Raw genomic sequence first — 26432 nt, forward strand, 5'->3', positions numbered from 1 at the left:
GCATGGAAGCTATGCTGCCAGTGATGAGTGCTTGGCTCAATGCCTAGCAACAGTGTAGGCAAATTCAGTTGCTGAGTGGCTCCCCAGACACATTTCCTCATGTAGCTGTTGGTACTGTGTCTAACTGTCTCCATGGCTCCAGCCCTGGATGATTATAGCACTGCTGGTCTCACTGTGCACTCTCCTCCAACTCTGTCCTTTGCCAGCATAACTACACGTCTGAACCCATCAACACAGCATAAGGTAGCTCAGCAAGGGGAGGGAAAGTGAGGAGCAACAGTCAGCTTGCTGCCCAGTCCTCACCCCTGGCTATTGTCTCATTGCTAAAGTGCCCCATTATCTACAAGACTTTTCCTCCCTCCTGCTTCCAAGCAAAGGTTGCAGCAAGGTAAATGCAAGCACAGAACAGAGCCAGGGCTGTTTGCATTAGGGAACTCACAGCTCTTTAAGACCTCCAGATCTCTAACCAGTTCAGGTGTTTTACCTCAGGCAGGTTGCTTGGGAAGTTTTTCTGAGCCAGTGCAATGGGAAGCTGGCTGTCCCCTTGGCTTTTTAAAGTCTCTGATTCAGTGCCAGCCTCACCAGTGTGCTGATTCAGGCAGTGCTACCCCTTTGCCTATACCTAAAGCTGGTGACATTGAAAATACCAAGCAGACTGTATGAGATGGTCTCACCTCAACATGTTTACACACTACCATGTTTTCCTCTGACTGCAAAGGCCATAAATTCCATGATAATCCTCCTGTGATACCACAAGCAAAAAAGATGTACCCATTCCTACATAGGAAAACTGACACTTAAGTCTTACAGAGATAGCAGTACTTGGCTCTTTCTTCTCCAAGGCAACAGAAGAAGCACACTGAAGTGATGTCTGCAAGAAAGATGCCATCTGGCATGCTATACGATAATTTCTAGAAGACATCTTGTACCCAATGGGATTTAGAATATGTTTATTGGGGGGTTTGGAATTGACTGAATCTGTGATATCAGAGGACACATGATTTCAAATATGTTGTAAGGCAGATCTGCTCTAAATGCTAAGTAACTTAAGGGCCTCTCAATTTTATTTTTTCTACTGTTTGAAGTATGAATTTTTCTTTATTTTTTGACTAAGGAGAAGAAATTGCAATGATTACTTGTAGAGGAGGTGTTCCTCCAGACTATTATGAACAGACTATTTTAAACAATTCTTTTTTGATATATAAATATCTGTTAAACATTGATAAACACTTCTGGTGTTAAGGAATCAAAAAGTGGAAGATTTTAGTAGAGACTAGAAGTGACCAAAAAATCTCTGAGTAGAGAATATGAAAGAATGAATCATTTAGGTAAGCTGGCAGTTAAGCTTAGCAAGGCTGGAGAAGAAATTGATGCTAGAGTAAGTACTGACAACTTTTTTCTTTTTAAATTAAAGCTTCCAGCCTTGTATAAAGCTAAATGAAATATAATTTTTCTCTTTATATTTATGATTTCAGACAGATAAAAAAGTTATCAGTGTACACGTTGTGATGGAACTTGTGTGACAGCACTTGGCATGGCAGGGTGAACAAACTAACCTAAAGCATGTGTTCCTGAGAGGAGATAAGGACAGCTTGGAACAGGATGTTGTATGAGAAAAACTACATCAAACATCCAGCAGACCACCACAATTAAAGTTTATTATGGGAGAAGCATACTAGGTTCCAAGAAAGGTATGCAGGATTCTGGCTGATCTTATGCATTTGTTATATTATAATGCAATTCCAAAGGCTTAGAGATTTTAAATTATCTTTTTTATAAAACTCTGAAAAAAATTGATGCCTTGCATAAAATCTGTAACTTCTGTCAGCAGCCTGGCTCTTTGGATGATGATGGCACTTTGGATAATATTTGGCGATGCTGAATATTTATCTGAAAGTGCTTTGTTTTTGTATATGCCATGAAAAATGTGTCTAAAAACAAAATCAACAGGGACAGCTTGAATTTAAGTAACACTATCTAGTATCTATAATCTAAAGGTTACATTCCATTGCTTATGTATGGCTCAAAACTCACAAAAATAGCTCTCAGATCACAGCTAGTCAAGCTAATGGAAAAACCCTCAGTGACTAGGAAAAAATCATACTCACAGTTCTTTTCTGATTTTTATACCAATATTGATTATAACTCTACATTACCACTGGCTAAGTGTTGTATCTTTAATAACTGTGACCTCAAAGTCAACAAGGAAAATTCATTTTACTTGACAGATGATTTGTCAGCAGTGACCTGTACTTTGTGAACTGCACTGGCCCTTCTACGAGTTTGCATTTCTGACTGCTGATGTATTATTTACCCACCAAGAGCTCAGTCAGAGCACTCCACTATATCATGAAACATACATTTATCACAGACACTTCAAAGTTAGAATATTTTTCATGTTCAGTTGATTGCTTTGACAACTTTAATTTAGCTTCTTCAGAACACATGCTGTTCAGTCAATGAGGGGCAGATCTTATTGGAAAATTAAAATACCTGTTTTCTAGAGCACAGTCACTGGACTAGGACTCATTTCTATTCAAGAATGCCATTACCACAGTGCAGAGAAATATCTATTTATCCATCCATCTATCTAATTTGGTAACATATATTACAATGCAGCAACTGCTGGAGATACATTTAGTCTTTCCAGATTTTGGTTTTCTATTTTAAATTAATAGATTTGGGGGACAATTTTTTCAAAATACATTGGGATAATCAAATATATATATTACATAGCATTGCAACATGCACAGCTTCAGTCAGATGTTTGGATTACAGAACAGATATCAAGATGCAGCCTACTGAATCACAAGGAATTAGTTAAGAACAGATGGAAGCTTTGCTGCAAGACCACAGGATCCAGCTGCCTCATCTAGCTTCATCATTCATTATCTTCAATCACAGTGGCTACTATTAGATGACCACAGAAGAGCATAAGATGGACATTCAGCAATTCTTTCCTAGCATTTTCCCAATTTTGAGCAAATTGCAGCTGAATGCCTTCATGAGAGACAAAGTGTCTCTATGCTTAATTGTCCTTTATGTATTCTTCTGACAGTTTGGTGGTTGATGAAATATGGTCTAAAAAAGCACCATCCTTATTTTGAGTTCAAAAGAAGTTAGTAATATTTTCTAGGAAAAGGAATTACTGTCTCAGAGCAATTTCTGTCCTGTCTTGGGAAGTTTTACGGGATAATAGTAACACTACTCTCACCACCTATGAGTAATCATTTTCACTGCTTTCGTCTACTAAGGAAAAAAAAAAAACCCCTTGGAAATTTACATGACACCATGACCAATCAAAATATTTTACTTAATTCAGTAAAACTTTTAGACTACTGTTAAAAGCTGGTACACTCTGAGTACATATATATAAAAAATGTACACTATACAATTTTGCTAAAAATACTAAGGAAGCTCAACACTTTATCCCATAATTCCTGGCACCATAAACCCAAATGTCTATAATTTCACATCTGAGCAAATTCTTTTACGGGTCTGTGCTAAGCAACACTGGACTAGAAAACAGGCAGAACTAGGTAACACAGAACTGGGTAACAGAGAACTATTTGAAGAAAGTGCTCAAAAAAAAAATTGCACAGAGATACCTCAAGAAGTTAAATAGAGCTGTTAAATGAATGATTTCACAGATTTCATTATTGATTTCATAGATTTGGTAACTTGGTAACTGCTAGAAGGTCCTGTGAAGAGCTATGAAAATGAGAAGCATGTACTGGCACATATTTTTGAAATTCTGAATAATGAAATTACACATAATGGAAGATTAAAGATTTATCCTGAGGTTATTTTATAAGTGAGATTTAGACTGAAACAGTGTGGTGCTTTTTTACCTGTTAGCTTTTTGCCTAGCTGACTTTAGAGGCTCCCTTACCATAGTGCACCAGATTTCAGACTGAAATTTTCTTTTGAACAGCTGATCAGGTGAATTCTTTTCTCCCCTTTGTATTCTTTTAAACTTAATTTTATACTCAATTTTCTATGATCCCTGTTTATCTCACTTCCATTTCTTCTTGTAAATTATGGTTATTTGCACTTTCATCGTCCTTCACCTCCAGCTACTACAATTTGTTTTATTTCACATCAGTCATTTTCCTCTTCTAATCTTTTACTCCCACTTCCCCTTTCAAATCTTTTAAAACAGGTAGAAAAAAAAAAAATAAAGTTCATCTAAAAATGAAATAACATGTGTGAGATTACCCCAATATTTCTTTAGAGTTAAGACTAGGTTGGATTTGGAATTTCAGGTAATACTAACTTAACTTCAGTGGTCAGTGGAGCTTGGCACCTGGCTCTGCCCACTGGGTACAGACATCTCCTTGCTTTTTAGGGAACAACTATCCATCTCTGCTTCCTGACAAAAAGTCAGGCTCTCCACAGGAACTTGTCTTATTACACACAAACTCTATAACCCCCTTCTGTAATATTTATCTATCCCCTGCTAACACAGGCTCTGCAGCACCACAAGAAAACTGCAGCATCTTTCCATGAATAATAAAGATGTTACTTGAGTGGGTGGCATGCTGGCACAGCTCTGGCAACTCACTGGACTGTTTGCATATGGATGAGCTTATATAAACCCAGTTCATCCTGTCTGTGAGCTCCCTCATGCCAACAGCTCTATTCTCACTCTCCCACCTCTGGAGCCTAGGGTCCTGTTTCAAGAATCTGTGCTGATGCTTACAGCACTGCAAATACCTCTCATGGCATTGTACCTCGTCCTGCATGGCTTTTTGTTTTAGAAATTGGAATGATACAAAAGCAACTTGTCGGATAAGTTTCATAAAATGCACTCCAGGAATCATTCCTTGCCTAGTTCATTTGTCAAGGCTAAAGCATCTCAGCTTGAGTTCAAGTGGTGCTGCAGGTACAGGCTACCTGAAAATGCACTCAGACTAGTTCCACCAATACTTTATAATGTTTATTAATGATTATTTCCCATACTGCAAAGCAGATCAAAACTTGAGATGGTTTAATGAGCAAACCCCACACCGACATGTAGTTTCACATTCTGAGACTAGAGCTGTTTAGCCACAGTTCTTGCTACTCATTTCAAAATGTTCATGTACACGGATTTTCTTCTTGCATAAATTTGAGAAGAATGGCTGGGCTCTATATAAATGCCATATTGATATGCAAATAGGGGGATTTGTGTACTGACAAGATAATATATTCTTTAGAATTATGGAATATGAAACACTTCAAATAGCCTAGCAGAAAACAAAAGTAGCACAAAGTAACTGAGATAGCCCATCATACTCTGTAAATAGAAAAGCAAACAGCAGAGTTTGTAAGAAATATTTATCTAAACTCATGCATGAAGAGCAAATATTGTCAACGAATAATAAATCCACTTCAGAAGTAGCTTCCAGAGCAATTCACCACTTATGACTAAATGCTATTTTTAGCATTTAATGAAAATTCATATTATGAATCAATTTAACCTCAGAATTGTAATAGTGTAATAACCTAAAATAAAGATCAGCAATGGATAAAACTAGAAAAATAGTTTCGTAAAATTCCTGGTATCGTAAGTTACGTTGTAGGGGTGGTAAGTAGCATATCACAAATAATTTTTGAAGGGTGTGAAGGCAATGCAGCATTGTGCTGAATACAGGGAAATGAAACAAGAAAATACTGATCCTAGCATTACAATGAACTCAGGTTAACAGTCTGGGTTAGAAACTAAATGAATTCACTTTAATAAGTTCAATATTCTGAATTACTTCATTTTCTGTAGGTGGAATGAAAACTTGAAACAATTTGGTGTGCTATAAATTCTATAATAAGCCAAAGATTTTTCAACTAGCATGTGATGTTCTTGTGATTACTCGAAATGTGATTACTAGAAATATGAATCCAAAGATTCATATCTATTTAAACCCAAGGACTACTAGAAGGAAACATGAGTGAATCAGCTGAACTTTCAAGAAACCATTATTGAGTTTTAGTAGACTTAGAGCTCTATTATTATTTATGAAAGGTAAACTTCATCACAGTCTCACTTGCCACAACATCTCCAGCACAAACATATATTTGAGAGTAACATTCCTGTCATTTCCTACAAAACACCATCAGAGATACTGAACAAAGTTTTAGAGATTTGCAATTAGCAATCATGTACGAAAATAACAAACTAATTACTAAAGCCAAATCTGTAAAACCTATTTTAGAAGTAAGAAATATTTTATTGCCTTTAAAGTATTTTCTGGCCACAGGCTGTGAAAGCCTCATTTTTCAGCAGATATTTTTAATTCCATTGATGTGCTCATTCCTATTCTGCATACATTTTTTCAACCTGGTATTGAATTTGATTCTGCTTTAGAAATAAACGCTGTTCAATTTACTCAAATAAATTGAATAAAATATTAACATACATGTCTTTAAGTGGCTATATAGTTGCAAAGTTCAGATCAAACAGCTAGGAAAAAGCTGAACCTAAACATGTGACTTCTAAAACTTTCAAGTAATCTGATAGTTCTTCCTATGTCATTTATCATGGCTTGTAAAAAAATATCTCTTAACCTCTGGAATTACAGTAGGATGATTATTGGAGCATTATAAAATAAGGGCATCATTGGCTTGTGACTTTTTAGGCACACCAGCAAGCACTCTGGCATTAACTTTGTGAAATCCAGCCAAAACTTTTTCAGTTTTCCAGTGGAAACTCCCCCATACCATTGTGGTTTGGTAGAGAAAGAGGCAAGACCTCAGTTTTACTGGAAATAACTTTGAAAATGTTCTAATCCTTTCCTTTTTTTTTTTCCAAGTTCTGAAATCTGCATTCTTATATGGTTGATCTCTATCGCTTATCTAGGTGGACAAAGCTCAGACATATATTCAAACCCCATGGAAAACCAGTGGAAGAAAATACATTCTATACAGCTCACTGACTTCAGGGATTGGTCTGACAGATGAGAGAATTAACCAGGAAAACCAGATTGCAGCATTAAGATCCTTTTTAGATTCATTTATTACTAAGAGAATCCAGGAGGTAATGTGAGCGATATTATTTCTAAACAAATTTCACAACCAATCTATTTGAGATCTAGTGTGATTTGGTTTTATCACTGTGATTTTGTAAGGTTAGGCCATAGGCAATTTTTGAAGTGAGAATAACTTTTATTCACTTTTGATTTTCTGTAGAGTAACATACACAGTTTTTCAAAGCACTGTCCCATAACATGCTTAAATATCATATTACTGAACTCTCCATTTTACTATTATTTGTCAGTGTTTCTGAGCTTCATGCCCTTGGAAGTCACTGAAAATATGATTTTTTTGAGTTTTGCATTCTACGTATTCATACCATTCCGCACTCTGTCCCAAAACAAATATTAAAAGTGTTATAATATAGCTCTATATCATGGCATACATATCTTCTTTGTAGCTTAATATCTTTCATGTCTTCTAAAAGTAAATTATACAATGTGAGAATATTTTAAAAATACTGACGCAAGGCTTAATAACAGTGGTAAGTACACTATTTGAATTTCCACAGATTTGAGTAGCAGTCCAACCATACATAAATTGTTCGTGTCTGTGGTCAGAAAGACTTCTTTTTAAACCATATTTAACAATAGAATAAATGTATCAGCTATTAGTTTAAGAACAAAATAAGAGATGGGTAGGGATTAAGTATGCATTACTCGCCCTTCTGAGGAGTCACATCTTTAGATGTGACAGAATTTTCTAAAGAAGAATACATCATTTGTATTCTGTGAGGGGGGGGGGAAAAGTTTGGTTGCTCAGAAATAATAGTGCAGGAGACTGTATAGAAGTAAAGACTCCTGATGGTTTTAATTTTTATTTTTAAAAAAGAAGAAAATATCAGTATTGAAATAGGGCCTTAATTTCCTATGCTGTTCCCACAGCATATTACATCTGATGTGGGGAAATACCCCTGAAAAGTCTCAGCATATTAAGTCTGCTAAAATTACATGTCAATCCTCTAATTCAAAGAGAGCTTGTAGGACACTCCTTTGTTCAAGCAGTTCTGTTGCAGACCAAGAGGACTACACCAAAATTGACAAGAATTAAACTATACATTTACTCTCTGATGGATGTCAATATTTATGATATAGTTCCATTTTCTTAAGTTCCTTTGTTTGCTATTAATATTCTCCATTCCTTCTAGAAGACATATGCCAGAAATCATTTATCCAAGTCTGTGAATATAATGACTGAATTGCTTCGCAATAATTTTGGAAAAACAAGCCTAACACTGAACACAAAAAGCATGGACAGAGATAAAAGGTAAATGTTGATGGGCACTTATAGAGAGAGTGGAAATGTAAAAGGAAGTATCAGAGTTAAAGACTACTTTGGTAAATATGGTCCAATGACTTACATTTTTACTCTATTTTCTGTTTAGCCTGAGCCTTCCATTGTAGTAGGCTGCTTAAAAAAAAAATAAAATTGTGTATGAAGAACATAGAGATGAATATTACATTTATGGCACTACAGGGTGAAATTGCTAATATAATAGGAATGCTTGAGTATAAGATAATAAAATAAATGCCTGCAGCTTTTTGCATCCAACTCCCACTGCATCTATTATAAAACATAGCTAAAAGCTCTACAATTATCTTGCAGTTTGCCCAGTTTCTGTAAGGTTTGTTTTGAGATTCAATGAATCATTAAAACAGATGCATTTTTATCACTTGTTTAGATTTTTATGATGTAGAAGTCAAAAAAATATTAACCCAATTATAAGCGATAACTTCTTTAAAATTTATATGATCTTTAGGTAAGTTCAGGAACATACAATACATTAGGACTATCATGTTCTCAGGAAATAAATGCTAAAAATATTTCTTCCTCATTTTATAGCTATATGCCTTCTGTTCTCCACTATTTTATAATTTAGATGATTGCAAAAACTTACATTGCCATTCAAGTAATTTGAAACGAAGATATTATTAATAGAAATAGGAAGATTGGTATGAATAATGCAGTGGCAGAAATGCACATATGAAAGTACCAGAAGAGACAGTGCCACAAAGAGTTAAAGGCATGGTCTGTACTGATAATCAAGGATACTGCTGGCAGTGGTAAAACACCAGGGAATGCATTCCTGTCAAGAGGAGGAGTGTGCTCTGATAAACAACAGCTCAGACAATTTATCAGCAGAAGACCCTGCACTACAGCAACATTTTAACACATTGCATGTGATACTCATCTTTTTGTTATTACAAAAGCATCACCTAAAATATCTGAGAAAAGGAAGCAAAAACAATGAGTGCCACTGAAGAAAAATTTGAATCAAAAAGACCATACCACAGTAAAGGTTGATTCCTAAAGGTCTATGAAAAAATAGTTTGCTTTTCCTAATCAAAAGGTACCCAACAGACACACCAAGAATGCAACAGTCAGCCTACCACAACACACACAAGTGACCAGGGACAAGCAACTTGGTGACACACACCCCATTGCTTTTGTGTACCAAGTGTGACAGGCTCCATATGAGAAGGTGACTGACTGAAAACCTTTTTACCTAAAAGACGAATCACTTCTGCCTTCTGTAATGCAAATCCCCGCCCCCCCCCCCCCAATCTGTTCTGCCATGGCAAATTAAAATTCCACATTCACATTCCAGTTATTGATAGGATACAAGGAAGGGCAGGACCAAACACAAACATGTGGCTCTCTTTTCTAAAGTGCAGTCCTATAATTGTTGCTAAAGAGTTCAAAGATTTGCAGCTTAGTAATTTCATGCTGCATATGCATTTCCTATTGAAGGAGCATCAAACAGCATTGGGAGCTGACACTGGCTGCTGGAGCTGCCTCGTCTCATCAGGTTCCTCTTCCACCAGCCAGAGTCAGGTTCCTTCTGTCTTTTACTTTTTTGCCATCTATGATGCTACAGGTACTTTGGTCTTTGTACACAGCATATCAGCTTCAAAGAGAAGTTGGGAGAGAAGTGATGTTATCCCTATTTTACAGTCTGGTTGTTGTGGTTGGCTATTGCAAAATTAATGTTACGTGTTCAAAACTGTAAGCTTAAGAGCTGTCCCTCTTAGTGAGAAGTTTCATGGCCCATTTTATTAAAGTCTATTAATAAAGTCCACTTTCTAAAAGCTCTTATTTTAACCAAATGGAGATTTAAAAACAACAAGGTAAATGCTGTGAAACAGGGACTAAATTACAAAATAATATATACTTTTAAGTCTAGATTGTACCACTGTGAAGTCTGCCTTATGCCAACATGCCTACACATACTCAATTAAAATTCTGCCTTAAGTACTTATATTTTATCTGTTTTCAGCTCTTGGAGGAGGGAGAATATTAACAGCTTTGGAGGAAAACCACTTTGCCAAAACTGCAACCATATGGCAGCAAACCGAAAAGCGCCAGCCTAAGAAGGCTTAATTTCTTAAAAGTTTGACTTTTGAATTAATATATTAGCTTTTATAGGCAGAACCATCCTAGGGACAATGAAGGCTTCATGTCTGAGCAGTGGCAGAGAAACAGGTGGAAGAGAGAGGAAACCAAGCATATAGCTTCAGGCAAAGGTTTTGCCCAATTTTAATTGTATTATAGCTGTACAGGGCACAGCATGAGCCCTTACACTTAATCAGCTTTTCTGGACGTGGCCTCACCTGATTCCACCTTTTCCTAAGCTGGTCACATCTACTTTATTTTCCCTATCTTTGAGGCCTAAGTAATTTCCCTTACAAATCTGAAAAGCAAGATTTCTTAATTTTTTTTCCCCCCATACTACAAAGAAGAAATCAACAATAATAGCCTTGGTCATATCAGTAGAGAAGGTAAATGAACAAAGAAAATAATTTAGTATAATATCTGTCTACAACTTATCCTGAATTGGAAGATTTGAGAAAAAACACTACGAAATATATTCTAATTCAGTGCTCTATGTCCTACTGCCAGCCCCGGCACTAAATTTGGACTACATGACACTGAAATACAAATATGAAGTGGGCACATCGAGAAGCAGTAAGGTCTTGTTTGTACAAAAAACTTGACATCAAGTGGAGTTGTAGGGTTATTCTGAATAGAGCACAATGCAGTGCAGTCCTGCTTTCAAATGAGATACAGCTAGTGCACTCAGCCTTCAGTGTTCTAGAGTCCTTCTGGGTTCCAAGCACTAAAAGAGCCAACTCCTGAGTCTCTCTGAAGCTGTACACATGAGGATACTCACTGCTAAATATTCAGTGAGATTTGCTATCTTCCTCGAAAGTCAGGGGTTTTTTGTGATTCTGTTTCATATACCTCAGCCAGTAAAAGGCAACATTAATCTTTGAAAGGCAAGCACTCAGGATGTATCATAGAGAAAGGTTTGTAGCCTTGATATGAAGACATAGATGCTGCATGTGATGCTAGGATTACCTCCAAGCACAGGAAAAAACACTGCTCTCACAAAAATGCAACACAAAACCCTCTTAAATACAATCTTCCTAAACACAACAAGAATTTTGTTTATTTCAGCTATAAGAAAAAGGCTTTTTCAAACTAACATTTTAGATAAAGAAAATAAAGGTAATTCAGTAAACTCTAACCTGTCTGCCTCTAGGTGAAACAACGAGAGCACTCAAGGGTAGGTATATGCTCAGCTAACCAAAAATATCCTGACTTGTATACACACAGCAACTGTTGAATGCATTTATGGAGAGCATCCAAAATTGAATTTATCATTAGTGGAATTGTAAAACTGTAAATCTCTCTCCGTGTGCTGGAACGTATTAGACAGATGTGGCTCTCTCAAAAAACTGAAATGATTGTTGACTATTTTGTTTAAACAAGTATTTTCTTACTCATTATTTTAGCTGCTCTGATTTGACACAATTCTAGGTTGAATCATGATGATATGATATCCATTATCCATTTCAGTTTGGTTTTTGAATTAGATAATTTTTTGATTATCCCCTTCCAAGTGATTTGCAAATGTAAGTAAACCCTGAGTCACACACCTGCTAACAGCTACCAAGCTCCAACTAACACAGACTTTCTGCTGTGTATGTCTTAAAAGACTTTTCATTGTTGGAAAAAAAAAATTGCTTATAATTAGGCAAAGAAAATATGAAATTGTAGTGTTTCTTCTTTTTACTTTACTTGGTAGATAGGTTCCTTCTAAATTGTGTTACCACAGTAGCCACAGAATAATTACAAAACAGACTCAAAGGGGCATAAAACAGTGACCTAATCTAACTCAAGCCAAGTTCTATCCAAATCATTATTCTTTCTCATTCTGGCAACCATTCAAAAGTCCTGCAGATGCTGATAAATGTAACCAAAGTTATAATCTTCCTAATAATCTATTTGGGTGTTTCATTTATAACTTTGTCCTGTGGAACAGAGGGAGATTCATTTTAGGCAGTTTTAGACAGTTATATCTGAGGAACTCCCCTAAGGCACTGGTGCCATTTTGCATGCTTCAGACATTTAAATATGATGAACAATAAAAAAAAGTGTCTGCTTATTTAACTCAGCATTAATGGCTCAGATGTTCTCAATGCAGTCCACACTCCAGAAGTCTGAATTTAGACATTAGAAATAGGATTAATCTGTCTGACCTACCATTATTTTCATCAAGCTCATGCTTTCTTAATTATTTTGCAAGAAAAACAGATGAGACAATACCAAAACCTCAAATGAGGTCCAAATACTGGCCATCTACTGCTTTTCCCTTACCTAATAGTTCCTATCCACTCCTAGGAGGGAATTAGATGGCTTTACTAGGCTTGCTCTTGGCAAATCCATATTGTTCATTACTTATTTCTTCTACCTAATTGAAGTAGTATATCTGTTCATTGACTTGTTTATTAATTGGAAATAATTCCCCACATTCTTCTTTCTTTCCTCGTTTAAAGATCAGTTCTATGTTCTTCTTTAGTCTTTTGGTACCTGACACATTTCTCATGAAATCTCAGAGAAAGTCACTAATAGGTCTAAATTTTGCAGACAGTTAAGAAACCTAACCTATATAGTCTGTTCTTTCCTTATCTGCAATTGAGATTTTAGCTCTAGGATTAACTCTGCATGTCATATGTTCACTGACAACTTTTACAGTAAACTCATGTAATAAAAATCACTGTGTGCTTTTCCCTTCTCTGCACCTACTCCATGCACCCTTTCCTTTCCTCCAGTAGCTCCCTTAGGTACATAAGATTTTTTGTTCTTCTTCCTATTAATGTACTGACATAATTATGTTATATTAAATCTTGCTAGCTGCATCTCACTGAGTGCTTTGGCATTTCTGACATGTCTCTATACATGTGTGCTATCCCACCACGTCTGGTAAAGAGATAAATTTTCCTCATTTTGATGAAAATTTAGCTCGGTTGGTCTTTTACACTTTCTTTTCTTCACATTGGTGAAGGCTGTACTAGGGTCTTTTGTAGATTTGTTGAAAACACCACAAATTTGTCTTGAACCTCTACCCTATATATTTCTTAAAATAAAATCTCTGAATTTGTTGACATCTACCTTCTTCACCTTCTTTTTGTTGGACAGTCTGTCAATGCAATTTCTTACATAAAAATGGCAACTAAAATTCCCTGTTACTATCATGTCCAATGTCTTTGGAAAAGTAACATGAGAAAAATATATTCTTTACAGCTTTCCTGGACCCCAAAAGGTATTTAAAAGCTCAAACTAGTCCTATTTTTTAGATCTCAAAGCAACTGTTTTTGAAATAAGAGCCAAAAGTTCCTCTCTTTCTCCCTTCTTCTATATGTCTGTACTCCTATTGTGATATACATGATAAAGAACCTACAATGTCAATTTTGTTGTAATATCCAATTAATTCTTCTTTTCCTCATTAAGTCTTCATTCCTCTTTATTCTACCATTAGCATGCAAACAGCTAAGATACCTTGCAAACTGACCCATGACTTTCTCTAGACAGTTCTTTAATCTTGTTTGGAATAATCCCAGGGATGTTCAAGTTGCCTTATCTAAGATTATGATTTTTGTTCTTGCCAAATGGTTCTCTTTTTTAACTTCTCTCAGGAGAGAGAAGAGTCACATTTAGGGTCTATCTTGGACATGAGAGAATATTATCTTGAATATTCAACTTTATTCACTGCCACAGAGCCTGATAAGAACTTTTGATTTGCTAGGATAATTCTTAGCAGCATCATTATTTATTCTTTATCCTGTGATAATGATTGGTGCAATCTGTTGCAATTTGGTAAAATTTTACTCTGAAGAAACACATCAGCCATAATTTAAGTGCCAGGCGTTGCAGATCTTTCCACATCACCTTGAGTAGAAGATCACTAGCCAGCAGCACCTTTTATTTCCTCTTGGTAATATGTTTTTTTTATTCCTTGGGCTAATATTTGGTGGTTTTGTCAGTTATCAAGAGTTATTCTTACTTGCTTCCTGGTCAGCACTCCTGCTTTTAATTTGTCAGAGGACATCAACAATCATCTTCCTCTCTGTAGTTTTAAGTTTGCTCCTCCAGCACCTGTACTGCTGCCAAATGGAAAGCTCTGCTTTCAATTTTTTGTTCCTGAATGCATACTGTGCATGAAATCCTCATGAGCATACTCAGTTTTGAATCTCTAGTTTTACTGTTCTTGTAATTGCTTCTTAAGAGATTTCCCTGGAGATCTAAGAGAAATCTTTCCAGATATCACCACTAGGAAAATACAGGTCAAAGTTCTTGGCGAGTCCATTCAAGAATTTCATCACAAGATGTCATCATTGTCTAATTTTAAATATAGCTACTTAATTATGAGCATATGACATATTTCCTTTCAAATATCTTGTACTGATAATGAGATACTATGTAGAAAAAAAAAGCTCTATGTTCACCATTGATAGACTATTTAGATTTGAATTTTACATATTTTCGCTTTTATTAGCAGTTCATGAAAACACTGAAGTGCAATATTAATTACAGGACTAAGCAAACAAAAAAATGAAGGATTCCATAGGAAGCTTCATTTAATCTTCATTATTATCAGGAATTTTGTTACTTGCTAAAAAGTTATTAAACAAATGAGGTTTCTTGAATAAAGGACTCAAGAATCTAGATATCTGCAGTTCAACAACAGATGTTTCTTTGACTTACACAGTTTGAACATTAAAAATATTATTTTTAAGCTTTACTGGATAAACTTTTTCCACATATATTCAAGTAAAAACTAATATCCCTCATAATAATACATAAACTTATTAAGTATTTCATAATTATATTATCTGATACCATACTATTAATTTTTATTCCTAAGCATAGGTCAGATCTTTACTTTCGGCTGTGTTATGTTTAAAGAGAAGCCTGCTATGAGTGAGAAGAAAGAAGTCCTTATTTCCTCCTAGATAACCTATTGCTTGGTTACTACTTAGACAATAGAAAATAACATACTTGAAGTATAACATGTTTGATGCATGAAATGCATTTGAGTCAATAACAGTTCCCTTTGCTTTGCTGCCTAAATTGTGTTTGACTGACTTTGGAAATGACTAAAACAAATGAAAAGCTGAAGACATACATGTGAAGCTGCATATATTCATCTCTATAGTAGAAAGACATGTCTTTATTGCAAGAAGTTGTCAGTCACAGAAACACACAGTAGTATTTACACATCACTAAGTCATGGAAAATTTCAAACGTGTTGTCATTGTCTCCATTTCATAGCTCTTACTTGCTCTGCAGCTTCTTACCCTATACCTGGTTTGCCTTTGGTGCCTGTGCTACCGTGGCAAGGTGACCCTGGCTGGATGCTGGGTGCTCAACAAACCACTCCATCACTGCCCTCCTCACCAGGGCAGGGGAGAAAATAAGACTGAAACCCCCTCTCCTGGGTCAAGATAAAGGCAGTTTAACACATCAAAAGAAAAGACCTGTGTGAAACCAAAGGAAAACAAAATATTTATTCTTTACTTCCTATCAGCTGGATACTCAGCCTCCCCCTCCTTTTCCTTCCTTAGCTTTTACAGCTGAACAGCCCTGTCTGATATGGAGTATTCCTTTGCAGCTGGAATCAGCTGTTCTGGGTAAGTCCCCTCCCAAGATTTTGCCCACCCTCTCCCCACTGGGGAGAGGCAGCCTTGGTGCTGAGTGAGCACCAGTGTGTTTGACAGGTCAACACCTTTCTAGCTACCTATGCAAAGAACTGGGAAGATGGCTGTGGGAAAGGTAACTCCATCTCCAGCAGACACAGTACAACTACCACAACAAAATGTAAGAAACAGAAAATTCTGAATTATTTATAGCATCTTCAGAAATTATTCACTATCTCCTAACGTAGACTTTGCCTACAAACAGTTCTGTTTCCCAATGCTGTAAGTTGCAGAAAGAACAGACTGCCAAAAGAGCATTCCTAGCACTTCTCCTGATATTGCCCCTTACTCCTCTTAGAGAAAAAGCTGAGTCTGCCTCTTTTATCTGCAATTATATTTGCATTCAAATCAGTTATTTTCTCTTTCTTCTAGGTCCCCATTTACACTGTAAGCTACTGTTAAAATAGCTGTGCTAATTATATTTAATTGATAAGATGGTTTTATCCTCAGTATATATGTGATGTTCCAATAAATGGACAGTTGTTCAAATATACCCTTTTCCAAATTTTAAGTGATAAGGTATATAACATCCTACCCTATACATAAACCCAATGCAATTTTTAGCAGGGATGTACCAGTACAGCTGAGTTAACACAGCTTTGCCTCAGGACTAAATTATTCAGACATGCAAGTCAGTTTTCCTTCCATGAGTTATGGAGGAGACATAATAAAATGCTTTAAAAATTCTTATCAGCACAGTTGCACAGGTTTATGCTGACAGACCAACAGGCTAGGCATGACTTAGGGTTCTTAGAACTCTTGCTGGTAGGGGAGGTTTTCAAAATTTCCCATCTTGCTAACACCAGTCACTTCTGTCAGCAACATTTTCAGCCCTGTGCCAAATATTTCTTCGAAGCAGCATTATATAATACAATACTTTAAAAAGTGTCAGCAGTTATTGGATTATATATATTCAGAGCTCCATCACTCCAACCAAAACCTCATCTGAAAAAGATTGTACAATACCCCCCCTGGAAGAAAGGCTTCAATACAAAGACATTAATGGAGTGTTTTTTCTGGTAAGATTTCAAAACAACATTAATGACTCCAAGATGCTATTTAAAGCAGCAGCTCCAGGACACTGGACCTAATGCATCTCTAACAGTAAACAACATAGGTTCTGTTCATGGTTATTCAAATATCTACAAATGATTTCAACACAGTGTGTTACTTAGCAATGTCTTATTCACAGATTTCCTATTGACAATTAAGCCAAAATTAAACAATAGTTGGTTGTTTTTCCTTACTTGTAGCATGATCTTTCATCTCCCCCAGTCCAGTGTTAATTCCAGCATCAATTGAACTCATGATTTTATCAATCTACAAAAGAGAGAACAGTGAAACAATTGAGGGATCCCATCTTCAGTATTTTATTTTAGTTTTTCATGCATAGATTTATGGCATTATTACTCTCATTAGGAAAACAGCAATCAAAATTGTAAAAACACTTAAATCAAAGGTAAACAATTAATTTCTCCACTTTGATTTTTATTTTGCAATATTTGTATGGTAGCAAAAACTAAAGCTTGGGACTAATATTTCTTTTTCCATGGTGGAGTTCCTTACATACTGATGACTCTGGTCATCTAGGTATGACCACTAGTAGTTTATTTAAGCAGTAATATTAATGAATAAGAAAATAATACCTTATATGTTCTAAAGTATTTAAAATACACACAAATCAACTGTTCAATTAACATTTCCTGAGAAATTCCTAGCTCCTTTTCTTTCCATCTGCCCCAGAAGCACTAAATAGGTATGAAACATAGTTGTGTCCCCACATACCACAGAACAACATTCTCTGTGAAACAACACTGCACTGATCCCAAAACTTACTCACATCTTTCTTAGATACACTGAACTTTCTAGGTCAAAAGCACTGTATCTATTTTATTTTCTCTAAGAACAGGACAAACTAAAAAGTGAATCAAAAGATTGCTGTGAACTAAGAAGGCAAAAAAAGAGAAACACACTTTACTAGGATTAATATTAGGACTGGTAGGAAAAGTATGCATTAGTCACTGAAGACAGGAGAAAGTCTGAAAATTATTACAGAATCTGCAGATTGGGCATTCATTCTACATATACATATATACTTATGCACACACAGCACTTTTTTTACTTCTAAGATAAAACCTTGATGACCACGTTGAAAGGCAAACCTGGACCTGGCTCTAATCAGGATGTTATAATAACAGATCCAAGTTGTAAAGATCAAAACCTGATATCCTTAATACTCTCTCAGTGGAAATGCATCTCCTTTATAATGAAAAGTGTCTTAAAATGCCCTATCAAATCAGACATTTAGGCTAGCTTGAAACATTTTCCTGGAAAAATAACCAACCACATAATTAAACTCCGTGTTCTTTCTGAACACAATAGTACCCTGGAGATAGATGCATTTCCTCACCACAGTACTTTTAAAGAGAAATGTTCACTTCTCTGTAGGAGCAGTAAAGATCTAAACATTTCACACACTTAATTTACCTCAATGAGATGAGTACTTCTGTGTCTATGAAGAACCACTTACACTCTTGAAATTCAGCACAGGAAAAAAAAGTTTAACACGAGGCATCTAAAAATTTATTTAAATTGAATTCTAAATCTAAAATAAAGTCTCTCGCATGAACAAGCATGTGCACTACAAATTCTGTGTGGAAATTTCTGTTAGTAGTCCTGAATTCATTGCATCTCTAAGAATATTCCCACTTCACACAGCAGCCAGGTATGTGCCAAGCATTTTATACACAGGCTACCAGGTAGAGGATACATGAGGAGGGTGTGTAGAACACCCAATCAACTCTCTATTGCTGCCATTTTCTCCTGGCTCTTGCTGGTGGACACTGCCATGATGGAAATAATTAGCAAATATGTAAATAATAGGCACAGTTACTAAGGCTTTTACAAATATTATTGTCAGCAGTGAGGGCTTTAGTAGACAATTTCAGTGCCACAAAAACTTGCAGAATTACTTCTGGTTAACTTCATTCACTAGGGAAACGAGAGACTTTATTGAGTGGGCAGCATTTGAAGAGAAATGCTTTGCATTTTGTGCCAGCTGTTGACATTCTCTCTGAGGATTTGCAGTGTGAAAGATCCACTTTTTATTTCGTCCCTAAAACTGAAAACAATAGCAGCATCTTCACAAGACCACAGTACATAAAAAATTTTAAAAAACTTACTTCTTCCCATTCTGATGTGAAGGAAGGTGTTCTCTCCGAATTCCCTTTGGAGCACTGTGGCTTTGGTGTGGGTTCACTCCAATTGCTTCTTGCTTTTTTATCATTTGGTGGATGGGTGATAAGATTAGAATCAGATTTGGAAACATTTTTGCACAAATGCATTTCCAGCAAGGTCTTTGGTAAAGATCGTATTCTGCCCAGCGTGCAGGCTCGCTCCACAAATCCCCCAGTGGTAACAACCCATTGTTCACTTATCCTTGGCGCCCCAACCAGGGTATGATTTTCTGCTGGTTTGTTTTTAGTATGAAATATGGTTCTGTTTACAACTGGTGGCTTTTTTTTCTTAACAGGAGGATCAGAGGTGCTTTCTTTCCGTAGCTGTATCTGCTGTGCTGTGCTCTTGCTCAAAATGCTTTTCTCCAGTGGCCCACTGCACAGGTTTACTTTGCTGTACAGCTGGAGTGGATTTTCAGGTGGGTCACAGGCAGGTGATGATCCATGAAGTAAACCTGCAAACTGCTCAGCGGGGTGTCCTTCAGGAAGCTCACTTTCAGTGGATGTTTCACCTTGGCTACGTTGCTCTGAAAGGAGAGAGTACCTTGTAAACACAAAAATGTGATAAAATACTGCAAACAATATTCTTACTCCCCTCAATATTACTTTTTAATGCTGCTTGGTACATTCTTATGCAAAGAAGCAAATAAGAAAATTATGCTATGAACTGAATTATTGTTGTCTTAAAAAAAAATAAAAATCTTAAATATGACTATTTTATCCTAAAATATCTGCTGGTTGAAGAACAGCCAACATTGCTCAGTGCTATATAAATTCCATGAAAAAACAAATTTATAAGATAAAACAGGCCATTGCTATTCCATCAACTTGATGATCTCTCTCTTAATTTGCTATTGAGTTGAAATGTGCAGAAATTACACAGTTTAGTATGATGAATTAGGTAGTTTGTAGGTGGTAAAATACACGAAGAACCATTATCATCAGGAGTATTCTTAGTAGTTTTTCTTTTTATAGCCATTATAATAATAGTGAATTTACAATATGATGCCTTTTTACTGACAGCCTCTAAGGAATAAAAATGCGTGTTGCTTTTATTTTTGGGAACTTTTGAGAATAGTAATAGCAACCATTGGGGAAAAAAGAACACCAAATCAAGTCTTTTCAAACACTCTTTATATGTAAGTTAGCACACATATGCACACACACAAAAAAAAGCAACCACATAAAAATATAATTATTGGGAAAGGTTTAGAATGGATTATTAAAATTTAATAGTTGTTTTTACACTTGTTGGTGAGAGAACTAGGAGAGGGGAAAAAAGGGAAGCCTGCTCTGCCTCACATTGTTGGTTTGGTTAACATCACTCTGTCAACATGGCATTAATGACTATGTCTAGTCAGAACAACTGCATCCCTACTAGTGGTCACATTTCTATAACTACTTTGTTAAAGATAAATAAATTAATCTCATTCCTTCTAGAACTTGTATGTTCTAGATCAACTCTAACTGTAGGACTGTGTGCACAGCGGTAGCTACCACAAGGAATTGAACGTACCATCATATCATAATGTGCAAAGATACTGAGCAGTTTTCTCCAATTAACTAAAATATCAGCTGGCAAAATAAAAAAAAGAAGAAACCAATCAAATCTCAAAATATCCTTTCTAAAATAAAGCAGTTCTTGACCATGAATGACATAAGAAAGATTTTGGTGTGTACTTCAAAACTCCATCACCTCTTTTACTAGTCGGCAGTTTAAAAATATAAAATTAAATGCTTTTCTATAAATGATAAAATTCTAAGAACCTATGAAAATATACTTTTCTTCTTTGAGAAACAACCAACTGGAATATACACTTCAGGCATTTTGCAACCAGAAAGATGTGAGATGTTATGGAGAAAGGTTAAATGTAAGACATGACAGAGCTTAAGGGATCAATAAACCCAGAAAAATGAGGTTTAGGGGAAAAATTCAGGAGAAAAGGAGGACATGGGACAATATCTCTGATTTCTGAAAGCTGCTGATTTATACATATGCCTGCAATTTTTGAAGGTGAATTCAAAATGAGGAATAAATTATGCAAATAATTACTGGCTTTGGTGCTTTTCCTTTACATGAAAAACTCAGTAGCTGAGATTCTGCTCCAGATTAAGACACCTTGCTTTTGTACATGGGTAAGAAGCATGGTAGCTTCCACCATATCAGAGATCAGATTAATAAAATGAGTGGAGCCTGTACTCCCTGTACTCTGGGAGTAACTACACTGCCAGTGACTTACAGGAGACAGCACTCACTCTGGGTTCAAATACTTACATTTATCTATCTCAGTCATGAACTGAATCCTATTTTGATGCTCTAGACATTCTACAGCTTTGTATTGAACTCATTGAAGAGAGAAATATTGTTGTCAGTACAAAGTAAACCAGGAGAAATAAATCAGGAAAAAGAAAAGCTTTAGAGAGCTTGGATTGCAATAATTTCACTAGTAACTTTGTTACGTTTATGTTACTAAATAGTACTAGCCAACAGCTATTAGGCTCTGAAGGAATTACTAGGCTCATGTCCTTTAACTTAAAATCTCCTTTTCAAGACAGAGCTGGTTTATCCAAATAATTACTGGGAATAGTCTCTGGTCTCTGCACTGTGCCTGGGCACCTTCTAGGGGGAGGTCTATCCAGTATTGGCCCAAGACCAGTAAAACCCAAAGAGTTTAAGATTGCCAAGCACCAGTGGCATCTCATGCCCTGATTTTGCTCTATTTACTACTGTAAACAAAGCAAGTTCAGGCTGAGAAGTCCCATTCCCCTGTGGTCAGTAAATATATGTACTGATCATTAGAAAGAGTGTGTGTGTCTCCTACTTTCCAGCCATGTTGCAGTGACAGTGTACCAGAACATTATTTCTGGTTGTTTTGATAATCAATATGGCAGCAGTTTACCAGATTCCAAATATATTGTACGAACCTTTTTCAGCTTGATCTTTCACAACAGTTACTGTACTCTGTACACATAAGTATATATATTCTTCTTTAGATATTACTTTGATCTTTAAAATACCCACACAAATACTTTAAGGAAGTCAGGAAAAATTAAAACAAAGTGTGTTAGCAAGCTCTCCATTTAATTTTTTATGAGATCACCACTAGTTTTCAAAAATACCCTGTATCACTTAGTATCCAGAATCAAGTTTGCTTAGTGAAAGAAGCTAATGAAGAAGTTCCTCAATGTTTTCATAGTATCATAAAACTATTCAGTTTGGAAAAGGCCTCTAAGATCATCAAGTCCAACTGTTAAACCAGCACTACCAAGTCCACCACCACCACCAATTCATGTCCCTTAGGTGTCACATCTTCTAAATATTTCCAAAGATTTATATTCTCTTTGTTCAATATGAGTGCTTTTATTACCTATTTACTGCACAGTATCTAAATACTTCTTTGAATATCAAGTTCTTTAACAGCTTCTCACATTTTTATGACATCCATTATCTAAGGCATTCACAAATATAAACTCATGTATGCTTCTAAGGTAAGACTGTAATGTGATATTATACTAATTTGAAAAATGGGAGATAAGGCTGAAATATGATAATGCTGAAAACGTACAAACGTTTCGGCATCTGATTTGAGATTCAAGATTTTCCTTGTTCAGAGTATTAAACATTTTTTAACGCAGAATATTTTGGAAGCATGGTTACTACTCATTTCAGTGCATCAAAAAAAATCAGACTCCCAATGCATCAAATTTGTGACTCATAAACCAAGAAACACAGTTAATGACATTTGGACAACCTTTGGTTAAGCACAACTTGGGTAACCTTTGGTCTGTCTTGTCCAGAGTAGCAAAAGCTCTGGGAGAGACAGAATATTCTCTCTGTTGCTTTCAGCTGCTTCAGCTGTCACTTCTTCTCTTTGATACCTTTCACTTTTAGTAAGAGCTTTGTTAATTATGTGACAAAGTAAGCAATGATCTCATGGTTATGCCTTCACCCCTCCATGATTTGGAGCAATGCAAACCACATCTATACCAAGCAACAAAGAAGACTGGGGCTGTCAGGAAAAAGAAAAATCCATGTGGTCATGACAAAGGTTAAGAAGCAAGAAGCATTGCACACTGTAGTGCAGCCCTAAAACAGGTTATCCAGAGTGGTACCACCTGCACCCAGACAGTTTCAAGACCTCGTTAGGAAAAGATGTGTTTGATCTCATAATCGCAGTCCTGCTCCAAACTGGAGGATGGACTAGAATCCTCCAAACATCCATCAGCTTAATAAATCAACTATAATTGTGAGTCTTCTGGGCTTTTGAACTGATAACTGTTAGGGTTAATGCTCTTTGAATACTGACTTGAATTATTATTTTAGTTTCCTAATACAGTTAATGTTTAATACTTTTATGTTCAGCAAATGAGGAGAGTACAGAGATGGACTATAGCACTGCTCTAAATAGTATAGTAGCCTAGCACTCCCTGTCACGTTCTAAAGAAATCATAGAAGGAAAAAAACAAACCATATAACAGATAGTCATAAAATAATTTCCTGGAGCATGCTTTTCTTTCTTATTCCAAGTCAATATTTGTTGACCTAAACCTGAAATGTGAGATGTTAAATAACCTCTTCAAACTGCACCATTATCTAAAAATGCAGATTTATTGTTCATGGGAATATCCAAGATCTCCATCTCAAGAACTTAAAGAATGAAAAGCTTAACACAAGACAATACCACTACTATACCCTTGCTAAAACAGGCAACTAGTTGTTGGGGATTTTTTAATATTAATTATCCATCTCTGAGATAGGATTTTTTAAATTGCTGAATATTTCTGTCAAACTTCAAGAAAAGTGATACCCAAATCAATATTTCTCCTGAGGCTTAGTACTAGTGCACAAAATAGATTTGATATATTATTTCCTGGTTTTAAACATATCAAAATAATTCTTGTTTTGAATATTGCTCTGTATTAAAAAAAATCCATGCTATTAAACCTTTTATTAACTAATATTTTTCCTTCTACTTATTTCAACCAACTTAACTGAGACTTAGAATTTATATAAATAATTACATTACACAGGTCTATACTCAGTGAAGAGCCATTAATAATGCCAGGTTTTTATTCTCACAGGCATTTGAGTAAGCTCTATGAGAAGGAACTTTAAGAAATAGGGTGGGGCTACAAGGGAACTGAAGTTCAAGCTCTTGGACTGAATCCCAGTGGAGAGACTTCATCTTATAAGTTTGGGGTTTTTTTCCTTTTTGCAAGTACATTTATTTTTGTAATAAGGAAAAAAAAAAAAAAAAAACAAAAAAAAACCAGAAAGAGATCTTCCTTCCTTACCAGATATTGCTTTTTTACCACTTTATCTTTTTACTTGTAAATAGTATCATAAATACCAAAACAAACAGATGTCATTTCCACAGAACTTTAGGGTTATTATAAGTGCACGTACAGCTTATCCATCTGAGCGGATTACTTCTGAAAATCACTGTGATACTGCCATATCTGTGTTACAAGGAAAACATTTACATTTGGAACTGCAAATAAATTCAGTTGTGCCATAATCTCAAAGCCACAGATACATATTGCTATTATCACCAGTTTATATACAACCAAACTGGTATTTAGGCAGCAGATTGCAATTCAATCAGCTATTTATTTTCACACTGATGCACCCCAGCATATATATGTGCTTGTGGTACATATATAGAACTCCACAGAATACCATTTCTCACTTTCAGTATTTGAGAGTTATAATTTACAGATGCTTCATCAAACTCAGATATTTTTCCTGATTCTGACTCCAAGACTGCAGAGCACATTAAGAAAATCAGAAGCATACTGAATACTGTGAATTTTGCATTCATGTAAAATTGGAAATTGTCTTATTCACATTTGTATCTCAAGAGATTCCATGTTCCAAACTAAAATACATTCAGGAGAATAACAGTTGTTAATAACACTAATGAAAAGAGCTGTAATAGATAAATTATAATGACAGAGTTAGATCTCTAACAGGCATTGCTGTTGCCATGGCACAAAATTTCTAATGTAAAATAAAAATCCACTAGAAAATTGTTCTATAGCTATGGTAACAACTGTATTGTGACATGATTATTCTATTCAAGTTCTGTTTTCAATTGATCCAGAAAGATGTTTTTAGCATCACACTTTGCACATGTGTAATATCCACCCAAAAATGTATTCTCAACTCCCTTTTCACCACATTCAGTTGACTGCTAAAACCAACAGTTAGAAATGAGTAATATTTGGAAACTGCCCTCTTATAGAGGGATGGGTAAGCATATTTGCATAGTAAGGATTGCTTTGCAAACACTAGAATACCCTCAGTAGTGATGATATGAGATGTATTGCCAAAGTGATATAAAAGAGGATGTTCAGCAAGGAAAGGTCTAAGACAGAAAATTCATAGTACTTAAAATCAGAAGTAGCAATATTCAGGAAGGCATTATTTCACACAGCAAACATCATGCTCTGACCAAGCTACAGCTCTTTGGCTGCAGATCTCTAAGATGAGGCAGAGCAACATTTTCTCACTCAAGTGAAAGTTACAGTAAGGAACAATGGACCTGGGAGCTAGAACAAGATTACTAAGAAAGCGACGAAGACTGTGGGCTTCTACTGTCACCAGCAACAACACAGAAAAGCAGCAATAGTGTCCAGCCAGATTGCAGTTTCTTCTTCTGCTTATTCCTAAATCTGGAGAAACCACCAGAAAGTGGTTGGCGAGGTTGCTGTTGATGGTCTCCAGGCTCTGTGCCCAGGTTCCAACACTGCCAGCTTCTCAAAACCCATTCCCTTTGAAATCACAGCATCTCTGTGGGTTGGGAGTTTGCTCTTACAAGCTTCAAAACTGCTTATTCACCCCTTAGTGCCACAGCCTGCACTTGACTCTGTACTGAGGGGTTTTACTACCTCATTGTCTCCACCTTCAGAGTTTCAATGTCCACATCTGTTTCACAATGACCCATCAGGAACTGAAAAGACGAGAAAGATTTTCTGGAAAAGATATCTCCATATGGAGTTTTCTGAACACTGCTTGTCAGCATCTAATAAAGAGAAAAAGCTTTGGGTGAGGAAAGGTATTAGGCAGTTATTACTGCTAATTCCAACCACATTAGAGTGCCTAAATGTAGCCCTTGCCAAAATTTTCAGCAATAGCAGTGTAATC

At 35.9% G+C, this 26432-nt stretch overlaps 1 protein-coding gene across 3 annotated transcripts in view; it reads right to left on the bottom strand.

Annotated features, from left to right (window-relative positions):
• The window catches only part of ANKS1B (ankyrin repeat and sterile alpha motif domain containing 1B), a 399263-nt gene that overhangs the window by 188350 nt on the left and 184481 nt on the right, over positions 1-26432 (bottom strand). For all 3 annotated transcript variants that reach the window (XM_079304860.1, XM_079304861.1, XM_079304862.1), the window contains 2 exons: positions 19232-19812; positions 17297-17369 (listed from right to left, as the gene is read on the bottom strand). In XM_079304860.1, the coding sequence (XP_079160986.1) occupies positions 17297-17369; positions 19232-19812 (654 nt within the window). The remainder of the gene's footprint in view (positions 1-17296; positions 17370-19231; positions 19813-26432) is intronic.

This window comes from Erithacus rubecula, assembly GCF_903797595.1.
Source record: "Erithacus rubecula genome assembly, chromosome: 4".
NCBI classification, from domain to species: Eukaryota; Metazoa; Chordata; class Aves; order Passeriformes; family Muscicapidae; genus Erithacus; species Erithacus rubecula.